The sequence below is a fragment of the Pectinophora gossypiella genome, chromosome 13, assembly GCF_024362695.1.
Source record: "Pectinophora gossypiella chromosome 13, ilPecGoss1.1, whole genome shotgun sequence".
In the NCBI taxonomy this organism is placed as follows: Eukaryota; Metazoa; Arthropoda; class Insecta; order Lepidoptera; family Gelechiidae; genus Pectinophora; species Pectinophora gossypiella.
The window spans coordinates 12,245,374-12,261,808 of NC_065416.1; the positions used below are offsets into that span (position 1 = coordinate 12,245,374).

Sequence of the window (16,435 nt, forward strand, 5' to 3'; positions counted from 1 at the left end):
GATCGCATTAAGTTAGTCGGAAGACATTCGCGAGTGTTATTATATTGGAGTATTCAATAAACAAAGTGTATCTGCCTATTTTCGCTTCGTGTCAGGAAGCCGCTTCATAACTCAAAAGTTTATGCGGACTTTTGAGTTAATTCGTTTGGGGTTCGGAGTAGGAGTCTACTCCGAGGGTGGGGGCTTAGGTTTCATCATCATCACCTTTCATCATTTCATTAATCATCAAGAAAAAAAATACGTCAGACATGGCTGTATGGGCATAGTTCCCTTTGCCTTACCCTTCGGGGAAAACCAAACCAAAAAAAAAAAAAAGGATGGTATGGAGAAAAAAACAGGAATTGATTGATGATTTTGAATATAATAAAAAATAGGGCAATTTGCGGTAGCTACAGCTATATGATGAAGTAGTTTTACATACAATTTCTACATTTTTATTCTTGGCCAGGTTCCCAAGGACACGGATTACGGAAGGATACAGCTTGCAACTATCTCCGTAAATAGCCACATACTAGTCAGTCATTCCTTTTTGGCGCTAAAAGTTTGCGAATTAAAATTATTAAATGTATTATTGTCATTATCAAAATATTATACCTTAATGTCATAAAGTACGATATGAGTATTTGAGACTCAATCCATTAAAATGAATGTAGTTCAGAGAGAAAAACATTCTAATGTTAAAGCACCATCAAAACTAAGAAATGAATTAGTAAGGAAGGATGCTTCGGTGGGTAAGTGCTACATATCCATACACATATCGTATTGATTTTATGCATGCCACCTATCGCCTATCAATTACTTTAATAATCAATTGAGTTTTGTTGTCACAAAATAATGATTAAATATTATCTGTACCTCCTGTAAGTACCTACTAAATAAATAGGTACTAATAAATCAATAATTGTAGGTATACGAGGTGCATCGTTGCTACCTATTGTTCCCTACAACATATCAAATATTAATCGTTCTACAAATAGTGGACCACGATATCAATTCAACAAAAATGAGCCTTCAACTTCAAGAGGCAATAAAACATGTACTATGGGTCCCCCTCTTGGGCCACCACGTAGCGCTAAGCGAAAGTAAGTTCCTATTTTTATTAGCCAACAAAAGTAGCTGCAATGGTCTCATCAAAATTATTATCTGTTTACCTGTCTCATAAAATACATATTACACCAACTTTATCACCCACAAAACAGAGATAATAAGGTCTTTTTAACGTCTACATTATAGACATGGGAAATAGGATTGGTGGAAGTGGTCATTCATTATAATACTTGTATCATAATGTATATATGAAGACTATAACCTAAGTATTATCGGTAGTTCTTTTTAAAATGATGGCCTAGGTATTTTATTTATAAGTCTCATAAATATACCCCCTCCAGTTCATTGAGGGGAGGTCTGTGTCCAGCAAAGGGACGTAAGGCTGTTCATGTTGTTGTTAAATATACCTACATATTACTTGCCAAGAATAATACACAATTCGAACTCGACGAAACCGGAGTCGTCATCAAGCGGGCCGCGCCCGAAGATACTGGCAAGCGATTCAGCTGCGGTTGACACCTCCTTTGACTACTGCACTCCGAGGAACCGGCCGACGGCTTTGAGATACATCAGTAGTAGCAGCAGAGGTGAGATGTTGCATTCTGTTTCTATCCTAAGCCCTGGCTTGTGGTGCGGTAGCGGCGGCCAGCATCAATTTGCTTCTTTTCCTATCCGTACCTATATTCTAGCCTTTCAATCTTACTGCACCTGCAATAATAAAACAAAATACAAGAAAAGGCGCGTGCGCTGCGCTGCATTAACTCGACGAGACGACACGGTATACTATCCCGCTCCGCTCCCGCACATTTAAGAAATCGTTCATTAGAATACTTATAGGCGTTCGGTAAGTTTTCTCTATGTTCCAATGGTTGAGCGTTGGACTCACGATCCGGAGACCCCGGGTTCGAAACCCGGTGGGGACATACCACAAAAATCACTTTGTGATCCCTAGTTTGGTTAGGACATTACAGGCTGATCACCTGACTGTCCGAAAGTAAGATGGTCCGTGCTTCGGTAGGCACGTTAAGCCGTTGGTCTCAGTTACTATTATACTTATGTTATGTTATGTTAGTGGGCTCTGTTTTTCGCATTTAGACTCTAAGATGGCCCATTATGTGTCGGTTACTATTTACTGATCTAAGTGAGTAATCGTTACATATGAGCCATGTTTGGCGCTTTTGGCGGCTCAATCATAACCCTGACACCTGGGTTGATGAGGCTGGATTCCAGAACAAGTTTTCGGTACCGCATATGTTACCTACCGTACCAACTGTTAGGAAAGGGCTTTAGATGCTAAATGCTATGGCGAATGTATAATATCGAACGAGTATCTACTCTCTCGTCAATTCTCGCTGAGGGCTTACTTTTTAGAAAAACGGCCTTATTAAAGCGTTATGACCTGCGATAACATTGCATGATGACAGGCCTATAAGAATAGGCACTACACTGAGGTAGGTAAATCACCCTGATATTTGAAACGGGAATATACCTTAATTTACTCTCAGTAGATTGCAACTTGCTTCGGAATTTCCATATTTTATTAATAAACTAAAATGCCTACCCAATTACTTATAATTTATATAATTTATACTGTCTATTACTTATTTACATAGTTCGGAACGGGATTTCCCTGATCAACGGAAGCGAAATATTTTATTTTTGTAACTTTAAGTACCTGGGGGGTTAAAATGGCCACATCGAAGCAATTCATCTAGAAAGCAATATTGCAATTTGACATTTGCGCATATAAAAGTTAGTGCGCAATGCAAACAAATGTCAAATAGCAATAGATACTTGTTTTGATGTGGCGTTTTTAACCTCCCTATTGTCAATTCTGCCTGTGGCGTAGATATTCCGTATCTGGTTTGGTCGATTATTTTTAGAAGAACAGCGGCTTAGCACCGTAAGCACGTGACTCTTTCTCGCCGCGACAGAGATCATCTGTCTCTTTCTGTGCAGTCACTCTCTCACAGTAGAGAGTGACGGGTAACATATGTCGAGGCGAGAGAGAGCCTAGTGCGAAAGAGACTAATAATTAGGATGAGGTAAAACGTATTGTTCTAACAGCTGTCGATTTAACTTAGCTTGAAACTGAGTACCAATTTCAGTGAAGCAACACGATGGTCCATAACATAATCCATCGTTGATGTTATGGATCATACATTCCGTATTTAATATAAGTAGGTACGTAATATAAATAGGCAACACATTGGACGTCCACTTGACTTTTGATCAACAGGGTACAGGTTGATATCTACTTATAAGATAAAACCTTCAAAATAATAACAAGCAGCATTGGTTACATCGAAAACCTATTACGATAACCTCTAATCATCATGAATCAATTACGTTTTCAGACAAATAAAAAAAATTAACATCTGCTTATTTTCAGGTGGGCATAGTGGTACAAGATCTGGACGTTCGACGAGTACTTCAGCGTTAGAAGCCAGCGTCATTTTAGGTAGGTAATCGAAGAAGAACTAACTCAGGAACGGATCCAGCTTTTATGTCATTCACCAGGTCGCAGACAACCTATCTCCGTTGAGAATTAGATAAAATTGCAGTGGTTACCCATGACCCAACCTGTCGTCCAGGGGCAGGTCATTACCCCATGACCACCCCTGGATTCGCCCATGAACTGACTAATATACCTACTTATTTTATATGACCCGTGCATAATAATATACTTTATTGCACTTAACAACTAGTTACATCACAAACAAGAAATGGACGTTTACAAGGGTGGACTTATCTCTAAGAGAGATCTCTTCCAGCCAACCCAGAGGATCATCAGGATATATCTACGTAATGTCCTCATGATGACAGTACCTATCTACCGAAATCAGATCATTGCATTGCCCATTAATATCTGATAATAGCAATTAAAGCAATACCTAATACGTATATTGATCTAATCATTAGAGGTTGATGTATCTACCTACCTGTTTGTTTGGTACGTACATCATATGTTGTGTATTATTGCTAATATTGCGTAGTGTCCTATCGCTAGAGGCCGTAGAAAAATAGCATCAAAGATAAAAATGCGAATGAAGATATATGGGATAGAAAACAGTAGCTTATGGACGATTTAGTATGTTAATATACCCCTTGAATGTAATTGACTGCTAGCTAAAGCTATTTTTGAAATAATACCCATTTTCAGCTATATCTGAAGGGCGCGGCATGGCTCGCGGGGAGATAGGCATGGCTGCAGTAGATCTTCGTCAACCACACCTTGTGCTGTGCCAATTTAGTGATACCCTCCTATACGTTCATACGCTGACTAAGATCAACTACTTCAATCCTGTTGAGGTGCGCAACTATTAGGGCCTGTTTCACCACTTCCTGTCCATGTGCGCCGGACAGGTATTTTACAGTGACTTGTTGTCTCGATGGCATTTACTACTTGGGTGGACAAAGGGGAGTGCTGAAGGCTCCCCAAGGGAAGCGAGTGCACTTAACCCAGGTAGGATTGATGAAACCTCGCCTCAGTTTCGGTTGAGAATATCTTTCCTTTGTAGGCCGATAAGCCAGATTTCTTATCTGCCAGATAGTTTTGAATAGACTCTTAGACAGTTATCAGCAAGTGGTCAAACAGGCCTGTCTCTTTTTTAATAAGTTTAAATCAAAAATAGTTTTCCGCGGAAGGTAATAGATACGTATTTGCTTGTAGACGTTAAACATTCCAATTCCTATTCTACAGATAATAGTGCCCCACACATTCTGTGAAGGAGTGCAACCGAACCAGTTGTACCAACTGATCAGAGATCATTATCCACTGGTCAACCTAACCACGGTGCAAAGACGCCACTTCAATGATGCGGCTGGACGCCAGCAAATACAGACCCTTTGCGCTCCACAATATAGTGGTGTTTACCTTCAAGTTCTGCACAAGTAAGTATAATTTTGGACGACAAAGGATTTAATAATGGTACATGCTCAAACATTACCCATTTTTATAAGTAAATTATACTATATTATGTATAAAAATGTAAGGTATCTCTAGTTCCGTCTTAGTTAAGCGCATAGGTCAGTATATCTGCAATAATATTAATCTTGCCTCATACTCTCTTCGGTAGGTAAAGTATACACACAACAAGGCCGCGCCGGCAGGTAGTAGTAGCACTTTTGTTGGTGATAATGATAACCTACCTAATTAACAAAAACTCTAAAACTTTAAGGTTTTATGCAGTAACAGCGGCAGCAGCAGTCCTGAAATACGTGGAGTACATTCAGTGCATTGTATTCGCACGAGAATCTTTGAAAATTGAATATCATTCTTCTGAAGACACCATGGTCATCGGTAAGGTATTTTGGTTGGTCCGTGTATGTTGCAGCCTAGTTGTGGAAAGATTTGTTTTTGTTGCAGAACGAAAAGGCACTTTTATGCCAATACATATAGGTACTCCAATAATTCATTTATTTTCCTTATTAGATGTAGGAACTGCCACTCAGCTAGAGTTAGTTCAGCCTCTAGTACCGTCTGCGGGATCTACCTGTTGCCTACTAGGTGTTCTGGGACCAACCTATACAGTCGGCGGTATAAGAGCTCTTCGCGCAGCTATTCTTCAACCTTCCTGTAATAAGGAGTTTATCGAAGGCAGACTCGATGCCTTACAAGATTTGATTGAAAATGATGAGGGACTGATGACTAGCTTGCAGGTAATTCCACATGAACTCTTTAGTTTTAATGCTTGAAAAGATGCCTGAATATTATTTTCGAATGGAAAGCCTCTCATATTTTGTGACTCAAGAATACCTCTTGAAACGAAAATACTCAACTCTTTTAAAATTGGAACTCCAGTTAGTTATCATGTCATAGGTTTTGGTTTTTTCTAGGATGTTGTCAAAAAACTAGCTGATGTTGATAAGATTTTGTTCCTATGCATGGACTCTCAGAATCAAAACATGGACAAAGTAGGAGAAGCTCAATTGAATCAAACACTATTATTAAAAACGACCATGGAGATGGTTCCGAAACTAATTGAAGCGCTCAATGTCGCTGAAAGTGGAAGGTTAAGAAAAATAAAAATGGTGAGATTATAATAATCGTTTACTTATTAAAATAGTTATATGCTCCAAACACCAATACGATTTATTCCAATGATTCCAAAACTATAAAGTTGATCGTTTCCGAAATATGTACATCTCAATTTTCTTTAAAATCAGGATTTCGAAAACCCGCATTATAATGAAATAGCAGAACGTATCAAAACAATTATTCAAGATGATGCTCACCTCGAGCGAGGAGCTATGGGTAGCCTACAACGGTGCTTCGCTGTCAAACCCGATATTAACGGCCTGCTAGATGTAGCTAGAAGAACATATTCGGAACTAATAGATGATATACAGAAAATTGTAGAGCAATTGAGTGAGACTTATGATATTCCAATCAGGTTGAACCAAAACGTGATGAAAGGATTTCATATCGTAATGTCAATTGCTCCAAAGAATAGGAGGAGTTTCAACGTCGAAGATTTGCCACCAGTTTTTATACAGGTAGTTTTCAAGTTAACAATTAGTAATGTCTGCACTGGATCCTAAAATAGACGCAAAATGTTTTGAAATTTTATAGGTTCACAACAGTGGAGCAAGTGTGTCGATGACAACAGAAGAATTAGTAGTTCTTGACCAACAAGCTAAGGAATCTCTGAACGAAATTCAGAAAATGAGCAATATGTAAGTTTGCAAACTGTTGAACTAACATAGAAACTACAAATTGCCGTTGCTGTATATATTTCATTCTGTAATATTGATAAGTGTTGTTATAAATACTACTGCTACTACTATTTGTTGTTGTTGTCAAAATTGTTTCGTACGTTATTAACTTTTTACATTCCAGCGTGATATCAAGTTTACTAAAAGAACTTCGCCCGTTTATGTCAAGTCTTTACAAGCTTTGTGAAAATGTTGCTGAACTAGACATACTTTTGGCTATGGCGCAAGTATGTTTATCTTTTTCAACTCACTATAAGTAGTAGTTAACATATTATACATCAATGTTTTTAACAATACTATCAACTTCGTATGTATCGGTTTCTGTACGATCAAGAACTGACATAACTGTGTGGGCTTGTGGAGGTGGTATTGCAGTTTTGTTAAAGTAGTTTATCATAAAAGTTTAAAGATTATAAAGTGCACCATTCGGTTTAACAAGACCAATTCGTAAAGCAGTTTCAATAAGCAATTGTTTTTTTTTATTATTTACAGGCAAGTTCGGTGGGGTCTTATATCAGACCAGAATTTGGCACGTACTTGGAAATCAGAAACAGCGTGCATCCGCTTCTAGACTACAACAGCCAGGTCATGCCGGTACCAAATGACATTGTAAGTCCAAATTTGAGAATTGAGGTTTTATGACCATATTATTTCTATGATGTTTCTTCTATACTTCTTTTGTTTAGTTCTTTAGATTTGCGCTAGTAATTGTTATCCTTCTGTAGTCCGTAGGACTTCTTCAATCTCCTCCATTTCTTTTTGTCCAGTGCAGTTTAAATCTTCTTCTTCTTCTTATCGTGTCGATGGCAAACTAAATTGTATCGGCCCAAAACTTGGCAACAAGTATGGCGCTATCTGCAGCGCTCATCAGATCCTCCTGCGTACTGGTACAGGAGTTTAAATCTATTATTTTAGTAACATAGTCTCTACTCTGTGTTCGATATTTCAGTTCGCAAGTCCAGAACAGAACTTCACAATAATAACAGGACCAAATATGGGCGGAAAAAGCATTTATATAAAACAAATTGCTGTAATGCAGATAATGGCTCAGGTACGCATCAACAAGTTCCCATTGAGGATGCTCGAATGCTGCTAATTATACACGAATTGATAGAAATCCTGAAAATCATAGAAATCCTCGTAACACCCGGTTTTTTAAAGGTCATTGGACCTTAAACCTTACTACCTCAAACCTTAAATTGTGTCTTACCTTTACAAGCAGATGGATGAATGTTGTATGGAATAAATGATTGTATGTACACACAATATTCATCAGTATTATGTAATATTAATTAATAAGGGTCAATGTTATTGCTAACTCCCGACCCTCTGTCTGCACATTGCACGCGAGCCGGATTTACAGATAATGATAATGTCTAACTCTGTAATAGGTAGGATTTTGTATTCTATTGTGATTAGTAATATTGCTATGTATTGTACCTACTCTTCTTGATCTCTGCTATACCCATAAGTCTATACTTAACACGTTTCTACACGATAGTAAAATTTTCCTTTTAATGATAGGTAATATTTTTCAGTTGGGCTGTTTCGTGCCCGCTACAAATGCTGTTTTAAGATTATGCGATCGTATATTTTCAAGAATCGGTTTCAACGACAGTGTAGAACTAAATGCTTCGACTTATGTTTTTGAGGTAAGTAAGTAATATTTTTCCATAAAAAATAAATTAACATGGGCGACTAATCGACACGGGGATTTGTATATCATTGACACAGATTATAACTTTATAAACTTTATTAACAATTTTACGTTAGTTTGGACTAGGTGTACAAATATTTTTGCCTTTAACCTTTTAACTTTACGGTTGATGAGGTTGATCATTGGTATCACAATCGAAAGAAGAAATTCTGTAAAATAATAAATGTCTATGAAACTCGAACCTTTGCACATTGGACCAGCCAGATGATATAATTCCTTGACAAATTATTATTATCGTACAGTTCCTCAATAAAAATTAAAGCAACGGAAAATATTATAGTCGAGACTTTTGCTATTTCAGATGAAAGAAATGCAACACATAATGACAGGTCTAACGAAATCAAGCTTAGTGATCATCGATGAACTCTGTAGGTAGGTACTAGACAAAAATAGGTTTTTAGTATCTCAAGCGTACATTTTAGCGGGTCATACCTCCGATACCCCGAAAAATACAAATTAAACTACTAACAGGACTATGTACTACTCTGTACTGACAACCTTATTGCTTACTGTAATTTCATAAATCTTGCTAAGAAAAGGTTTTGACACAACTCATTAGGTATCTTTTTGTAGAGGGACGTGTACTGAAGAAGGGACGAGTATAGCGTGGGCTATATGTGAAGAATTGCTAATAAGCGACGCGTTTGTTTTCTTCACAACACATTTCATGTACCTGACGAGATTACAGGATTTATACTTCAACGTTGTTAAGTATGTCGAAGATACTAACTTTTTGAAGATTATACGATATTAATCTTGTATACTTTTAAGTACTTATCCTCCCAAATGCGTATGACAAAGCCACAAGCAGAACTGATAACACATTTTTTAACAAACGCTTAGGGCTGACCCCTATAGTTGGAGGAAGTTTTACTTTTTTATATTAATTCTAAATGTTTTTGAATAGTCTTCATACCGCAGTCACAGAAGAAGAAATACCAGAAACACAAAATTTACAAAAGAGGCTGGTTTACCAACATAAGATTGACGCAGGGGCTACTGAAATAGAACACTACGGATTAGCTTTAGCCGAGAAAACTAACCTGCCCGAAGACACTGTGAAACTGGCAAGGGAACTAGCTGAGCTTATTGTTCAAAATAGAAAGGTAAGTACGTGTTAGATGCACTATTCATAACCACGAAAAGTGCGGAGTTCGTATTTCATTGCCTAAAAGCTAGCATAGCATTAACAACGGCGTTACTTAACGTTGACTGCTAAGTATAAAATATTACTCCAAAGACTGCCACTGAACCTTACTCTTCTCCTTCTCCGTCTCTCTGCACTTAGTCTATTTTTTAATGAAATGAAGTTTATTGTATTAGGGCTGACATCTTATGTAGGTTGTCAGTGTGTTCATCTCAATGAATGTAAACCTTTATTGTTTTTACAGCCTCAAGAAATGAACACAGTTGAGATCAATGATGAACACGTTTTGTACAAGCTAAACGCTGAAATCAGACAAGAATCTAGAAAACACGACAACGCTGAAGATGTTATCAAAGCGAAGCTACGAAAATTCAAGGAAGAGCACCCTTTACTTATAGAAAGACTGAAAGTACAAAGAAGTAGAATAAATATCAGAACAGACAGTAGTGTTAATTATTCTTCTATTGCGAATTCAAGACAAAGTGGTATTTCTAACGTTGCAATTGTATGTAGAGAAGGACTTTGTGAAGAAAAGAATACTGGAAATGTTGAGACGACAGTTAGAAGTTCTAACGTCATTTGCAGCCCATCAGATCCTAATAATGGAACCTCAAGTTCTAATGAAATTAGAAGTATGACAAAACTTAGGCAACCGTTTCAGCCGCCATTCAAGAATTGTAATAAAACACCAAATCATAAACCTACCGTAATATACTCTACTACGTCTGACGATGCTGAAAACTATGAAACTTCTCATTCAAATAATAACATTTTTACTTCAGTGAAATCGTCAAATGAGCTATTGACGACTTTAATGAACAATTACAATGAAGAAGTTGAACAAAACGAGTTGGTAGAGAAAACGATTGATAGTTCAGACAACAAAGAGTTACCAAGAGAAGTAGTTGAAGAAGCTCTTTGTTCAGTTAATATCAGCGATTGTAATAACAATATTCATATAAATGTTGATATAGACAACGTTAATAGCAAAGACGAAATCACTTATACAGCAGAGTCTGTTAATGGCAAACGTAATGAAAATTTTGATTTGAGTGACGATTCCGATATTGCAGACGCTTTGACGCAAGTTATTGAAGAATATTCAGTAGAAGAACAAAGTATGGATTTAGAAAAGAGCGAAGATGATATATCGATAGATGAAGAATTAATGGTGGAAACTATAAATGAAATTCATAAAGAAATTAATAGTGAGGAATTGAGCGTAGAAAATATTATTCTTACACCTCCAGTAGAGTTTCAAGATTAATAAAGTAAACTGAAATAGATACTGAGCCGAGTCTAATTTTTTGTTTCTTTCTAGCATTATGCTTAGTATTATGACTTACTTATACCTATATTTGCCATAAAAAAAGTTACCACTTTATTATAAAAAGGAATGGAAATACTTGTTCACAAATGCGCAACTCCACTAATCTCCATGTCCACATTTCATAATGACACATGCAAGGCGCAACAATATTTTGTACTGTTGTAGATAGGTACCTAGGTACAAACCTACCTAACTAAAATGATTTTATCACTATTCACTGCACTGAAAATAATAGGGTCTACTTTTACTATTACAACATCACTTGTCTGGCATTTTGCTGACTGCTCCATGTTAATTTATTTTTGAATAGTAAACGATAATTCTATCCTTCCTTTATTTTATCCCTTTGTGTCAGGGTCGATGCAAATGGAATTCTATAGTCTCTGCTTACCCCGGTGGTAACTAGGGCGTGAGTTTAAAAAAAGATTGTACTTCATATTTTTTTTATTTGAAACTGGCCGTTATAAAAGCGACCGTTGTTTATGGAAAAAGATTTATTTTTCTTTATTTATTATTTTATGGCTAATATGCATAGAGCAACATGGGGTCATAATAGCCAATTATGTACAAATTAAGAAATTGTATTGCTTGAAAACTTGATTATTATAATTATTTTAATATTTTTAATACAATTTTAATAGGTACCACTGTTGTCATTATGATTTAATTTTGTCGCTCTAAAACTTGATTGATCAATCGATCAATCCGTTTGTAAGACCGGTGGTGGTGGTGTTGGTGTAATCAACATTGGAATCATAGACACAAACAAACACAAACAGCCACAGACAACAAATATAAAATTCCAAATGGCCGACAATCGAACGTTTGCGGTTTTTGCGTTATTTGTGTAATTTTGCTCAATGAGTTCATTTTTGATGTGTGATTTGTGTATTTCAACAATTTCATAGGGAAATAGACACAGTAAGTATTAAAAATGTTATTGCCGTTTTGTAGTTGTTCATAACCGGCGTCTTATTTACTTACCATGCTTGTCTTCGTGTGTCGCCTACATTTTGTTTTAGGAGAAATCGGTTTTTTTCTTCAAAAAATTAGCTGTTTTGTGTTGTGAAGTAATGGGGATTGTTTTGTAGAAGGCGGTCAGCCATGTCGCTGCCGCCGTACCTGCTGGGGCCCAATCCCTGGGCCACCATGATGGCGCAGCAGCAACTGGCGGCGGCACAACAAGCGGCCCTACAGGCCCACGCCGCCGCGGCTGCCGCTGCGCCACCGGTGCCCCCGGCTCAGCCCCCCAAACCGCACCATATACCTGAAGAGAAGATCAAGGAAAAAGGTACATAAATATTAAATTGTTTTATACTTTTTGTAGGTTATGTATATGTGATGCATTGTATCAATGCTTGGTTTAGTAGCTATCATTTTATATAGCGGAGTTAATAAATCAGTAATATAAGTGAATAACTGTACAAAAACTATTTAGGAATATTAAAGGGAAGCCGTCCATGTACAAATAGAATCATGAAAATACTTGGCAAATTAGTTTTTGTAACATTGACTAATACATAGTAGTAGGTGGTATCATTCAGTTTGTTGTTTGGTTGTGAAGTTATTCAACAGAAATAACCTATTTTGGCACCATATTTCTACTGTAGAAGATGATAAAAAATGCTTTTGAGAGATAATTATGTTGAATAAATAACTTTTACTATAAGTTTACTTGCTCCAAGGACACAACTCTTGAGGGTGGTATTAATAAACTGCCCTCAGACTGCCCTCATGATCATCTCAATGTGACAGTTCCTATATAAAAACAGGAACTTGAGCATCATCTTGAGGGCAGTCTCAGCTGAGATTGATTTATTAATCCCACCCTGATACTGAATAATGATAGTAATGAATGAGTGTAAACAGTTATAGCTCTCCAATCTCTTCTTCTTTTTCTAATCCTATTATCCCCTGTTGGGATGTAGGGTTCAAATAACATTTCTACTTCTCAAGATCTTTTGTTTTCATTTTATTCTTTTTTTGATAACTACAATATTACCCCAATGGTCAATGCTTCTCTTGTGAGACTAAACAGAAGACATTTCTCAAAGGGGTACATTAGCAGTGTAAAGATGCAATGGATATAATTTTCCAAGTCGAGATAATTTGGAGAGTGCTAATATTGCATACAAAATATGTTTAGTTAGATATTGGATTAGAAGATCAGGTGGGCTTCAGGGTTAGGTTAGTGGACCATGTGAAACACAGGATAATGCTTGGGAGATGTTTGCTTGGGTATCTTTAAGTTGTTTTTTAATAATTGAAATTATATTACATTTAGATATTATGGTCTAAAAATGTGTAATGTGGTTGCCTAAGAGATAAGCCTGTCTTTTTTTATTTCTTTTGTCAAAATGTGTACAATAAAGATTTATATGTATGTAGAATGTTGTAGCTAGTTTGTAGAATTGGTCACTTTATGATGTGGCCAGCCATTTAATAAAGATTTCATTAAAACTAAATTATTTTGTCTTTTTGTACAGCCCAAAAATGGCTTCAAATCCAATCGAAACGTTTTGCCGAAAAGCGCAAATTCGGCTTCGTCGACGCTCAGAAAGAGGACATGCCACCAGAACACATTCGGAAGATCATCAGAGACCATGGCGATATGACGAGTCGCAAGTACAGACACGACAAACGAGTCTACCTTGGAGCGTTGAAGTACATGCCTCATGCTGTCATGAAGCTTTTAGAAAACATGCCCATGCCCTGGGAACAGATTAGAGATGTCAAAGTACTATACCACATCACTGGTGCTATTACGTTTGTGAACGAGATCCCGTGGGTGATCGAGCCGGTCTACATTGCCCAGTGGGGAACAATGTGGATCATGATGCGTCGTGAAAAGCGCGACCGTCGCCACTTCAAACGTATGAGGTTCCCACCATTCGACGATGAGGAACCTCCTCTCGACTATGCTGATAACATTCTAGACGTGGAACCATTGGAACCTATCCAAATTGAGATGGACCCTGAAGAAGACGCCGCAGTTGCCAACTGGTTTTATGACCACAAGCCTCTCTTAGGTACGAAGCATGTCAATGGATCAACATACAGGAAATGGAACTTGACATTACCACAGATGGCGACTTTGTACCGCCTCGCCAATCAGCTGTTGACAGATCTGGTAGATGATAACTATTTCTACTTGTTTGACTCGAAGAGTTTCTTCACGGCTAAAGCTCTGAACATGGCTATACCTGGAGGGCCAAAGTTTGAGCCTCTTGTGAAAGACAATTCAGCGGGGGATGAAGACTGGAATGAGTTCAATGACATCAACAAGATCATCATCAGACAGCCAATCCGGACAGAGTACAGGATTGCTTTCCCCTACCTGTACAACAATCTGCCGCATTTTGTTCAACTGTCTTGGTAAGCTGCTATTATTTTGCTCAATAATATTTAAACAAATGTCCATGTTAATATGATAATTAATGTTAAACTGTAATGTGGAGTAAAAATGGCTACTTACTAAACCATTGTTAAATCATCTTATATCATTGTTTCATTGACAAACAGTCTTGTAATTTTCTGAACAAAACTAAATTATGAAAATTCGCTGTCAAACGCATAACCTTCCTTTTTCTTCGACGCAATTGGGTAAAAAATTTGATTTTTATACCTAGTCCCAATCTTCTTCTAAGTCCCAATTTTTAGTCCCAATTTTGTTTACCTTTATCTTGCCTTTACCAGGTATCACACCCCAAACGTCGTGTACATCAAGACCGAAGACCCTGACCTGCCGGCCTTCTACTTCGACCCCCTCATCAACCCGATATCTCACCGACATTCCATCAAGTCCAGCCAAGACCCTCTGCCGGAGGAAGAAGACTTTGTTCTTCCCGAAGAGGTGTCACCATTCCTGCAGGAGACTGCCCTGTACACGGACAATACTGCGAATGGTATTGCGCTCTTGTGGGCGCCTAGGCCCTTCAATATGAGATCTGGTAAGCATATTTTACAATGGATGTCTTTGGCAGTCAGGATTGCTATTTAGATTTAAAAAAAAAATGTGCATAGCAGGGCATTATAGTTTGCATTATCTGATTTTGTTCAACCAACAAGGTCTATAAAAAAATACATTTTAATTATTAAAGACTTTGAAGTCAACTTAAAACTATATACAGGCTGTTAGTGACATTGTAACAAATAATGAGGGGGATGATTCAGACCATCTTTCTGAGTTAACATCAAGCGGTATTTTCCGTCGCACTCTGTACTTATAAAGTAAAATATAACAATGATTTACATTACAACAAAAATAAGAATGAAAAATTTACAATGCAAAATAAAAAGTAATAATAAAACAAATGTAACTCAAATAGATTTTTAGTGCTAATTCCATATTTCCTTCATAAGGACGCACGCGCCGCGCCATCGACGTGCCCCTAGTGAAAACTTGGTACAAGGAGCATTGCCCTCCCGGCCAGCCAGTCAAAGTCAGGGTCTCCTACCAAAAACTACTAAAGTACTATGTACTCAACGCTTTGAAACACAGACCGCCGAAGCCGCAGAAGAAAAGGTGAGTTGGAATGAAATGAATAATTGATTTCATACACATTTACAATGATAATCACTTATGTAGTTGGGCTTGTATGTTTCTAGAAAATAATGGCAATTTATGGCTATGATCCATGAGCTATAGCCTAGATTATCATAGCCAGTAAGTAGAAAGAGTGGCTGTAACAATTTAGACTCTACCTAATAGGGATTTATGTGGGCTTTTTATAATAAAGAGCGTGTTATTTTTACCGAAAAATCGATAGTTTTACATTCGATAGCATTAAAGTAAAAAACCGTACTGTCGATATTGATAGTCTATCGTTTGTTATCGATACTGGATATGGGGGTCATTCATCCCTCACTGTATCCATCATCAAAACAAAAAAAAATATCAATCAGCTGAAACAGACTTAACAAATAATACTAGGCGTGTAGTGCAGGTATCACAATAATACCGATCTGTAGGTAGTCGGCTAGCCGCAGCCAAACCGTGTGCAATCGCAACCGGCAACCGGTATGGCGTCCTCTGCCAATTCTAATCTGACACTCTTATTATGCATCTCCCACCCAGATACCTGTTCCGCTCATTCAAGTCAACTAAGTTCTTCCAAACCACGACCCTGGACTGGGTGGAGGCTGGCCTGCAGGTCTGCAGGCAAGGCTACAACATGCTGAACCTGCTCATCCATCGCAAGAACCTAAACTACTTGCATCTCGACTACAACTTCAACTTGAAGCCCGTCAAGACACTCACCACGAAAGAGAGAAAGAAATCGCGGTTCGGTAATGGTAAGTACACATTGAATTACGATATTTGCTGCAGTAAACAATGTGTTTAGAATCAAATGAATAAGCTAGTTTCTAACTAGTCAAATCACTTACTTTTCACTAAACGTCAAAACACGAAATTACTATGGAATTTGTTTGAAAAAAGCACACTGCCGTCATAGAAAAACGTGATAAATTGTCG

At 37.5% G+C, this 16,435-nt stretch overlaps 2 protein-coding genes across 4 annotated transcripts in view; both read left to right on the plus strand.

Annotated features, from left to right (window-relative positions):
• The first annotated feature begins 398 nt into the window (after window positions 1–398).
• On the plus strand, window positions 399–10,915 carry LOC126372095 (mutS protein homolog 4-like). Of its 3 annotated transcripts, XM_050017640.1 has the most exons (19): window positions 399–731; window positions 908–1,082; window positions 1,474–1,634; window positions 3,440–3,508; window positions 4,211–4,359; window positions 4,751–4,941; window positions 5,229–5,350; window positions 5,483–5,709; window positions 5,887–6,081; window positions 6,217–6,546; window positions 6,623–6,726; window positions 6,890–6,992; window positions 7,258–7,374; window positions 7,715–7,816; window positions 8,304–8,417; window positions 8,784–8,854; window positions 9,056–9,193; window positions 9,390–9,588; window positions 9,874–10,915. In XM_050017640.1, exons 1-19 carry the CDS (start codon window positions 644–646, stop codon window positions 10,894–10,896), a joined length of 3,678 nt encoding a protein of 1,225 aa, XP_049873597.1. In that variant the 5' UTR covers window positions 399–643; the 3' UTR covers window positions 10,897–10,915. The 3 variants fall into 3 exon arrangements, with proteins under 3 accessions (XP_049873597.1, XP_049873596.1, XP_049873599.1); XM_050017639.1 differs by having other exon boundaries at window positions 5,229–5,709; XM_050017642.1 differs by lacking the exon at window positions 9,056–9,193 and having other exon boundaries at window positions 5,229–5,709.
• Window positions 10,916–11,760: 845 nt separating this feature from the next.
• Window positions 11,761–16,435, plus strand: part of LOC126372090 (pre-mRNA-processing-splicing factor 8) — a 34,022-nt gene continuing 29,347 nt past the window's right edge. The window contains exons 1-6 of the mRNA XM_050017629.1: window positions 11,761–11,880; window positions 12,051–12,250; window positions 13,446–14,334; window positions 14,656–14,909; window positions 15,322–15,484; window positions 16,037–16,254. Of these exons, the coding sequence (XP_049873586.1) occupies window positions 12,064–12,250; window positions 13,446–14,334; window positions 14,656–14,909; window positions 15,322–15,484; window positions 16,037–16,254 (1,711 nt within the window). The 5' untranslated portion in view covers window positions 11,761–11,880; window positions 12,051–12,063. The remainder of the gene's footprint in view (window positions 11,881–12,050; window positions 12,251–13,445; window positions 14,335–14,655; window positions 14,910–15,321; window positions 15,485–16,036; window positions 16,255–16,435) is intronic.